Below are 9,827 nucleotides of genomic sequence, written 5' to 3'. Positions count from 1 at the left end.
CCCCTACCACTCTGTGACTCTGTTGTCTGGGATAAGGTTTTACATCCGTTTAATCTGTTCATTAACAGGTTTAACATCCTACCTTGACCATGCAGCTGATCATCTTCCTCTTCTGGAGCAGATGCAAGTGGGGCACTATCACTAGCAGATGAATATTTACTCCTAAAAGAATACATTAGCTCTTGAATATCATCCATCAGCGCACTCTCCTCATCATACAGATCCATCTCTTTCACCACCTCCTCTTCATTTTCCGCCACTCTGGAATCCAGAGCTTGTGCCACGACATTCATGATGTTCGATTCTGAAAACTCAAGTATCTGGTCCAAGGCTTTTTCTACATCTTCGTTATTATGGCTTGCTTTCCGAGCAAGCTCCATCTCTACCTTCATGTCGTGAAACATGGCTTCTATCCTAGTCACCTGTTGAAGCCCGAGGTACTTCTGTAGATGCATTACACGCTTTTCATCCAAAAAATGTCTCAGTATCGTGAGCTGCTTCACAGACTCGCTGAAGTCTGTTCCAGTGTCACTTGTGGCTGCAGGGCTCTCAGCGGGGCTGGGGGAATGGGACAGCTGGTGGTCATTTCTTGTGTGCTTTAGATTTTGTACCTCTTCCGAGTCCTTCTGTGAAACGCCCTCAGGGAGATGATCTTTTTGGTTAAAGTCATCATGGTCTTCTGTGTCTGGAGACTGGAAATTATGTTCTTCCCCAGCTTCAAAAGAGTCATCATCATCATCCGTGACATGTTCCCTCTCATCCAACTTAGCACCATCACCCACTGGTACTCCGACCTCCTTGTCCCCAGGCTCGCTTGCACCTTGTGTGCTGGTCAGCTTTTTAGCCTCCTTAGAAAGCGAGTTAGTTCCCTCTCCCATTTGATAAGTAGGATTTGCAGTTCCTGGAACAGCTTCACTTGGTACTTTTAATTCAGCGTCTGTACTCTTATCATTCAGCGCATCACCCTGCCCCTCTGCAGCCCTTGCTTGCGACAGCTTTGCGCTCGCAGCGTTCTCATCTTCCAGCAGCTCCTCCTCCACTTGTTTCTGGTCAGGGTCGCCTTCAGCATCTGGCTCTTCAGATCGCAGTCCTGGTCTTGGTGTTCCTTCTTCAGCTGAATTTGCGCCAAGACTTTTGTCTGAATCTGCATCCTCAGTACGGGCAGTTCCTTGCTGAGTAAGGCTCTCCGCGTTAGTATTCTGAGTAGTGCTTTTTGATATTTCTTCTGGGGAACTTTTCTCGGTGCCCTCTTCAAATGCTGTCATCTTGCCAAGATTTCCTGAAAGCTCTTCTTTCGCATCTGCCTCTGAATGCTCAGTCTCATTTTCCCAAGGCCCAGGCTGCTCGACAGCTCCTTTATGGCTTGGGTCTCCCTCCCCTGCAGGGGTTTCTGTCACATTTCTCCTTTTCATTTCAGTTTCTTTACTAGAAGAGGCGTTTTTTTGATTTTCATGATAGCTCTCGCCTGTTTGCTTCAAATCTTCTTCATGTCTCAGCAGTTCTTTCTCCACAGCAGGCATGCCATATTCCAGTTTCTCCTCCACGAGGTCAAGACCTCCTATGTCACTCTGAGATGCATTTTTTACCTCTTCTGGTTTGGCTGGGACATCAACAGAAGGCTTGCCCTCAGCTCTTACCTTCTCCTTTGTTTTCTCCCACAGGTTTTTGTACTTTAAATCCCTTTCCAAGTCCTCTTCCAAGGTGTCACCCTCAATCTTTTTCTCCTCTTTCTCCGTTTTATCAAGCGGCACGCTTTCTGGACTTTTGTTGATATCACTAACAGGTGGTTTTAAAGCCTCTTGCTTGCTTTTAACAAATGCTTTAGACTCCAGATCATCTCCTGGATCAGGCAAACCACGCGGATCAGGCACAGCCGTACCATTCATCTCGTCGGTACGTGTCTCAGTTTCATCAGCCGTGAGCTGCTCTTCAAACTGTTCAGTTTTGCTTGGTTTTCCTTTCGAACCCAGATCACCTGTACCTACAGGTTCCTTTGTAAGGAGTTCTTTGGAGAAATCCTCAGTTTGAGCTGTTGCTGGTGCTGCTTTTTTACCAATTACCATCACCTCATCCCGTTTCTCTTTTGTTTGTTTAGGTTCGGACCTGTCCACAGGCATACTGTCACCCAGCTTCTCGCTCTTACTGAGGGCATCCTTAAGAATGAATTCATCCAGGTCATCATCTTCCTCACTGTCTCTTTGGTTATTTAGCTCTGTAGCACCCTCTGCATATTCATCGGGTTCATGGTTTTGTGACTCAATGTCCTTGTTCTCCTCATCATCTAAATCCTCTGGGGATGTAATTTTGTCCTCTGCTGAGAAAGACAGCAAAGGAATATCTTCAGACTGATCTGCAAAGTCTGGCTCATCCTCTGCACCATGAGCATTAACGCCGAAGTCTTCATTATCATCATCTTCCAGCGATGTGACATGGCGAGTCACCTCGTCATCCGATACAACAGCATCGGCAGTTGAACCAAACTTCGTTTTCAAGCTCACAGAAAGCTCTCTGTTTAGAAGCGCATAGGCATTGACTTCCTCGCTCTCTTTGTCAAGTTCACTGGTTTCACCCTGAGGAATACTAGTGTTTTTGGTATTTTCACTTTCTAGCCCTTTCAGCATCCCATGCAGCATTCCTTTCAAGTGCTCATGTGCAATTTGAGCTCCCTGAGAGTTGTCTTTGTGACTACTGACACTGGAGTCTCCCCCAGTATTTTCAGTTCCTTCTGTAACAGAACTGTCTACATCCTCTGTCATGGCAAGGCCTTCCTTGTCATCTTCTGTGCTTAGCGCATGATCGTCTGTCTCCAAAGCATCAGGGGACTTTACCCCATCAGCCTTGTCAATCTCCTCTTCCCAGTCAATTCCTTCAGCTGGTTTTGTCCCTGGATCACTTAATCCAGTTTCCCCTTCATTTTCTATTGTCTCTTGTGATGATTTCAAAAGCTCATCCACATTATAATTATCAAAATCATCCCTTCCGCCATCAAAGCACACAAAGTCTGTTTCCTGAAATGAAAAACAGTATGTAGTCACAAACAGTATTTTCTTTATTACAGTGATGTGACTAAATCCATTTGATTGGTTAGAGAGACAAAGCAGCAAAGTAAGTTCAATTAATCATGTAGAATTAACTCAAGTCCTTACCCAAAACTCTTGAAACCAGAAGTTTTGCCCAAGGACTCTTAAAAACCTAAATAAAAAAGCTCATGTCTTAGCCCCTTCAAAGACCTCCTAGTAAGGACAAACTGGAAGTCTGCAGTGGAGTTGACAGCGTTATAATTTACTCATCACATACATCCTGAATTAAGAGCAATTCTATCACTGAACGCCAGTGAGGAGAACAACATCACTAAGCTTGTTTGCCCCAATCTCTTTTAGCTGGTCCCTCCTCAAATGACCAAGTCCTCCAGGCAGGAGATGCCTGTCACACAATTCCTGAAAAGTAAATTGAACAGCAGTGGAAGCCACCAAATGTGACTTTGTCAGGGACTTAAGCTGCGACCACAAACAAGCCCTACTCACACCACTCCGGAGCTACTAAGCTATTAGTGCACGAGAGCCATTAACGTGTCCAAGGTTGAAGGACCGATTCTAGAACCAAAGGGCTATCAGAGTATCAGGTTTTGTTTGCTTCTGATAGTACTTTACACTTCTAAAGTTTGGGAAAAGAAAGAATTATGACTACATATCCCAACAGCCTGTGCGAGCCAGCGAGCAGCACTTCCAGGGTTCAAGCCAAGCAGATTCTGTCAGAAGAAAACCAGAATATTCAGGAACACATCAATGCCCACATTTTGGGCTGATACTCACACACCCATCCACATACGTATCCATGCAAACCTTCTACCCCCCCAACACACGTGCCTCTCGGCGCGTATGCAGCTGCTTACTAACCAATGGTAACTAAGGATCACTGGTATCCTTTCTCCTCCTCAGGGATTTTACTGAATGCTGAGGTAAGAAACAGTAAGCAGACCAATCAGAAAAACACCAAGTAAGACTTACATCTGTTGTTAACTCTAGCTCCTCCTTGGAATAATTATGATTTATTTCAAGTAAATCCTTTGGAAAATACCCAAAATTGCTTCCAACCTGCCAGAAAACAAAACACAAGCAAACAAAAAGCATTAAAGCAGCTTTTGAAATCACATGACTACATTAAAATCCTAATTACAGGCTCTAGTAACAAACTGGCTCTCAAGTATTTCTAGATGAAGTTTAACATGGTGAATAAAAGAAAGAGATTAGCGATAAAGAGCTTTCATCGAAGCTCTGCATATCACCACACCTCTGTGAAGCTGGTAGGTCTTACTGTTGATGTTTTAAAGCCTGACTTGTAACAAATTATTAGGAGAGCTGGGAGCAAAGCCTGAGCACTCTGGCTCCCGTGCTTTAACTGCTATTGCGAGCTCTCACAGGCACCACATGTGCCTCAGGTAGGTAAGTAGAAGAGGATCTCTGACTAATAACATTTACATCCACACACAGTACTACAGCCTGAAATATCGTCACTTTGTAGCTTAAGAAAAAAAACGAATTCTTAAAGCAGATTTTAGGAAAACACAAAATCGTACCTCCAGTAATAATCTATTTGAAAACCTGTGTGGAAAATACAGCCCCTCCGCAAACGCACTGTTGCTCTTCGGTGACTAACAGAAGCAAAAACCAGCTGCAGATGGCTATTTTCAAGCAAGCCAACATGCTAAGCCAAGGCAAACAGCGGAAGACAAGAATCTCTTATCACTCACCAGATAAGATCTGCACGGTGTCGCTCTCACTTGAGAGCTCCGACAACTGCTGTCAGGAAGCCAATATTAATAGTGCGCTATCACTGCGCAGATTAGATAATCCAGGCAATTAGTGCCTGGTGGACACACCTAGGAAGGTACAGAGTTCCTAGACAACCAAAATATCTCAGGAGGAAAAAAAAAGCATCGATCATTTCTTCAATGTTTTGTTATAGGAGGAAGATGACAGTTGCCAATTATTCTTGAAGAGTTTATTTGGGAAGAACACTCAGTTAAAGATCCAATTAAAAAGGAAACTAGTTATGTCAGAAGAATTAGGGACATACAGATACATGTGTTGTTACACTGATATCACTGAAATAGGCTGACCTGGGCTGGATTTACGACGGCATAAAGTAAACTTGTACCCAGTAAATAACGCACACTAATGCTCTTCGTGATTCAGGTGAACACTGATGTGTTATGGTTATTTAACATGTGTCACCATGTTAAATATTTCTCATTCGACTCCCACCTCCCACAGCTGAGACCTCTGAAGATAAGTGATAGGAAAAAAAATAACTTATTAGCACACACATTCGGTAAACAGATAAAGCAACTCTCTTATGGAAAAGAGATCACGTATGCACGTTTTGGTAGGGCAAACCAATTACCGGGAATGGGAAATTAATCCAGATAAATCAAATCCAAAGCTTGTCCTTGCGCGGCATAGCACAGCTTTGTTCCGAACTCCATGTTTCTCTCTACAAAATTCTACTCCCATTTTAAATTATCTTTCTGAAAACCAAAGCTTTCAAGTAGCCTCCTTACAGACTAATCCCCGTGACTACCATTATAATTAGGCTTCACAATTCGAAACTCATTTAGTGTAATCCAAGTTGCTGACCATACAAGTCCTCTGCAGTGACCCAGTTTGCCACTTACGTGGTTTACGAGCCATACGGGATCCACATGCCCAAAATTTCATCTCCTCCTCTCCCTACAAGTCCTCTCTTGTATGGGAAAAAATGCCCCATTGTGCAGATAAAGGAAACATTCTTCATTCTCTACAGACTCGACAGAGGAAAGGCAATACGAATGCCAAGTACATGAGGGAGAAAAAAGCGCATCCTGCAGTTCCACTCCCTTCCCAGCTAAAACGCCGTGGGCGGATGAGACACGTGGCTGTGCGTGCGGCATCCGTCCCCACCGGTGCCACGCGTGGCAGCCAGCTGCAGCAGACTCGCCGACCGCCACTGGACCAGAACCTGGCTTCTCACACCCCCTACCTCAGAGACGGAAAGGAGACAGCCGTGAAACAAGACGGATTTTCATCTTAAAGCCCACATCCCTGACGCGCAGGGGTCACAGGTACTGAAAGCCGCAGAACGCCGGTCAAAGGAGGGAGCTGGTCTGGTCTGCCCCTTCTGAACGCTGGCATTGTTAAGAAAACACAGAAACCACAGGAACAGCTTCCCTGATCCTCTGGGTCCTTCAGACATACTCTATCTCACCTTAAATTTACCCCACCTGCTTTCCTTTCCACTACCCTGTGTATAAGGTTTGAAAACAAACAAAACCAACCACCCAAAAAAAACCATGATCTGTAGCCAAGTCCATTTCTTGTAACATGAGACCAGAAACAGCTTTTTTAACCTTGAATCAAGGGAATAACGTCCAGCCCTTTGCCGTAAGGCAAACCTTCTGCAGCGATAATTTGAAGCATGTCTGCTGAAATGTTTTGTTAAAAAGCAGGTTTTACTCGGCGTTACCTGAAGCAGTTTTGGAGTTCTGTGCTCTGCTAAAGATGAAGGCAGGAGAAAGGCACAGGAGGGCAGCCTACATAACCCACTCCGACAGTGCCAACGAGGCCGGGTGGATGCTAAAGAGGAGACTGGTTTTAGAGCAGGACAGGGTGCACTGAGCGATGACAGCACCAGATGTGCGCCACCTTTCGTCTTGGGGGGAAAAAATGCAAGTATTTTCCTGGAACTGAACTCTTTGTGAAATTCATAACATAAAATCACTGTTAAATAGCAGTCACAGAATATTGTCCAAGCGTTTGGTTTTGCTTCATTAATGAGGTTTAGACAGCTCTGCTAAAATCTGTGTCATACAAAATACAGAATATGTATTATAGCTGGGCTCCAGGATTTTTGCACGTGCAAAACCCTCACTGAGCTCAACGGGAGTTCTGCAAGCAATAAAGTACACAAGACTGGGATCATAAAATAAAGGCTCTATTTTGTTAAAATACGATGTGTTTGCTGGCACAGGGGAAAAAATAAAAATCAACATAAAGAGTGGAGTGAATTAGAAAAGCAAAACACAAATAAAGCCCAGACCCAAGTGCTATAGATTTTTTCAGCCTTGGTGGAAGGCTCCTTTCTTATCAGATCATCCCCCTTCAGGTCAGAAGCACTATTGTGTTTCTCATGGCTCCTCAAAATCGATTGCAGGATTAGGGCCTGTATTTACAACTTGGTTGAAATAAGCCCCAGGTTTCAGTAGCTGAAACCTCTTGTACACACGTTCCCCTAACCTCTGCCCCATCTGAAGATCAGAAAACCACTTATCCCTTGATTTCGGTTTCCGTTATGCCCTAATACTTTCCCCCAAAACTCTGGGGAGTGGAAAAGGCAGTAGAGCAGACGCACGGGATCAAACGAGCCCACACAAAGTCACGCGATGGGATCCCGAAAGGTCTGTAGCAGAAGGTAACGTGCCTTCCACTGGAATGTGTTTGATCACAGACCTCACTAAGTAGACTGGTTTTAATTAGCAAGCAACAGCCTCCCCCTAGCTCCAAGACTGCAGACAGCAGGCACGGCTGCTCTGCATCAATCAAGCTGCCCAGCCGAATCTGGCATGGGAAGTCAGGCTGCCCGGGAGACCCTGGCGCTACCTGCGAGTCAGGGACAGGGTCAGACCTGCCAGTGCCCAACCCGACGTGCAACGGTCCTGCACCTTTGACCCCGCCGCAGCGCTGGCAAACCCGTCGTTGCAGTAACGCAGCAGCAGCCAGTCAAACCAGGGAAAAACGAAATAAGGGTTATAGCCACCAACTGAAAGGAATTAGTCTGTCATCATCCTAACAGGAACACAGCAAATAGTGTGACAACATTAACAAAAATCAGAATAAATCAAATGGAGCTTCACAATTCTTTTACATCTGCCAACTTCAGCTTTTACTTGTTAAAGCAAACATCCTTTTAACTTGGAGACACACCTAGCTGTTGCGTGAGCCTCCTATCAGTCAACAGTGAAACAGAGTATTAACTCAGCAATTACCTAAAACCTGCCGCCTGATCTCGCAGCCTGCATTAGACCTTGTTTGAGGATGCAAAATTGGCCCTGCGTCGCTACACCGCGTCTCAAGAACTGGCAGCCCTGGAAACCCGTACCACCTAATTAACCAGATTATTTATGGCACGGTACATGTCAGAAGGGAATTACCAGCGCGATACAATTATAAACTCTTCTTTAACCACGTGCTGCCATTTTCTGCTCTCTTCTGTATCATTCTAATTGGATTCAGCTCCTGCCGAGAGCTTGGCTGCCCACACCCAGCCTGAGCAGGTTAGAGAAAGTGGTACATCCTGCTTTTCACTAAACCACTAGCCCCACAGTTGACACCCAGGTGTGGCTTCGAGCATCCCAGACCACAGCTGTGTATCCCTTGAGGAAGGCCAAAGTAAGAAAGGAGGTTGAAGTAAACAATTTGGACACATAGAGGGGAAGCATGGGGAGGGGGCAGCAGGGACTCAATCTGAACAACCTCCAGACTACCAGCATTTTCAAGGGAAGCCCAAAAAAACTGCTCTTCCTTCCGGGTATCTCAGCGCTATTCCTGTTGGCAAATAACGTGTTTATCACGAAAGTCAAAAGGGGTTTTCTGTGAAGTAACTACAAGCATGGGGACCTTCCTTTCCCATTAACGTGGCCCTCTCAGATGGCCCAGAGAAGATGAGAGCTCAGACAAGGCCACTACTCTGCCAGGTGCTACAGTGCATTACTAAAGCCGAAAAAGAGACAGGCCTTCCAAAAAAACCCAGTCTGAATTTACCTTTATTCTTTCTAGTCTCACTACTATTTTTTTCCTCTGACTCTGCACGCAGCTTAGATAAAAAGGGGTAGTCAGCAGCTGAGTATTAGGCAGAGAAACATGATTAGAACACGTATGTGGAGCAATCTTTAGCAGGTTTACACGAATGCAGGATAAGCCCACGTCAGAGGTAAATGCAAGCGCGGGCTTAAGCCTCCCTATGCGAGAAGGAGGGCTCAGCTCCCAAGCAAGCCGGTGGGCTAGCACCTGCAGTGCTGCCATGGGAGGTTTTCAACACAAAGGCAGTTTTCTAACAGTTTTTTAAGCACGCATTAGCCTTGCCCTTTTTTCACAGCACTTAATGCCTTCAGTTTGATCAAACCGCTTCCCATTTCACACTGGTCTCCAGATAAAATGGCACTCGTTACGTTATTTAGCCGTAACAAAACCTTAAGCATCCTCCTGCGAGGCAAAAGGAAGGGAAAAAAATAAAAGAGCACCAACAGAAAGCAAACGGAACACAAGTACTTACAGTTCCAGCCCAGAGCTCGGTGGATCCTCCTATTAGTTTGTGATAGACGTACACTGCTTCTCCCTTCTTAAAATTTACAAAGCGACAGTCTGGACCTTTAAAATCCTGCTTTGCCTTCCCTCGGCACATTAACACTGTCCAAAGAAAACAAGAGGAGGAGCATTACTTCAGTAATAACCAGCCAGATTCACGAAAGGGGTCTTTGCTGACTGGCAGAAAACGAGATCTCCCCGCACGCACCCGTTTCCTATTTTCCAGATTGGGCCAAGAGATAAGAATTCAACGGAAAGTCCAATTTAAAAAAAAAAAAGAGACATTACTAGGGAAGAAGTAAAAAAAAAAGGCCGGCTCACTGATCAAGCGCAGCGTTGACAAAGCACTTGGGAATTACAGCTCGGCAGGGCGCTGGGAAGCCAAGGATCAGTACTAAGCCAGAGGGGCTGTAGGATGCCATCCGCGTCCCAGGGAAGCGGCCCTCGCGCCGCTCCAGGCGCACACAGCGCCCGGAGAGCGGGGCTGTT

At 45.4% G+C, this 9,827-nt stretch overlaps 1 protein-coding gene across 1 annotated transcript; it reads right to left on the bottom strand.

Annotated features, from left to right (window-relative positions):
* Nucleotides 1-82: 82 nt before the first annotated feature.
* On the bottom strand, nucleotides 83-9,440 carry LOC104505001 (melanoma inhibitory activity protein 3-like; the record flags this gene model as incomplete). Its single annotated transcript, XM_010157711.1, has 3 exons — nucleotides 83-3,008; nucleotides 4,008-4,094; nucleotides 9,307-9,440. Coding segments are annotated over 3 exons (3,147 nt in total), but the record flags the coding sequence as incomplete, so codon positions are not given.
* Between the last annotated feature and the right edge of the window lie 387 nt (nucleotides 9,441-9,827).

The sequence above is a fragment of the Eurypyga helias genome, unplaced genomic scaffold (genome assembly GCF_000690775.1).
Source record: "Eurypyga helias isolate BGI_N326 unplaced genomic scaffold, ASM69077v1 scaffold40238, whole genome shotgun sequence".
NCBI classification, from domain to species: domain Eukaryota; kingdom Metazoa; phylum Chordata; class Aves; order Eurypygiformes; family Eurypygidae; genus Eurypyga; species Eurypyga helias.
Note: the sequence above shows the minus strand (reverse complement) of the source record. Positions and strands in the feature narration are given on the sequence as shown.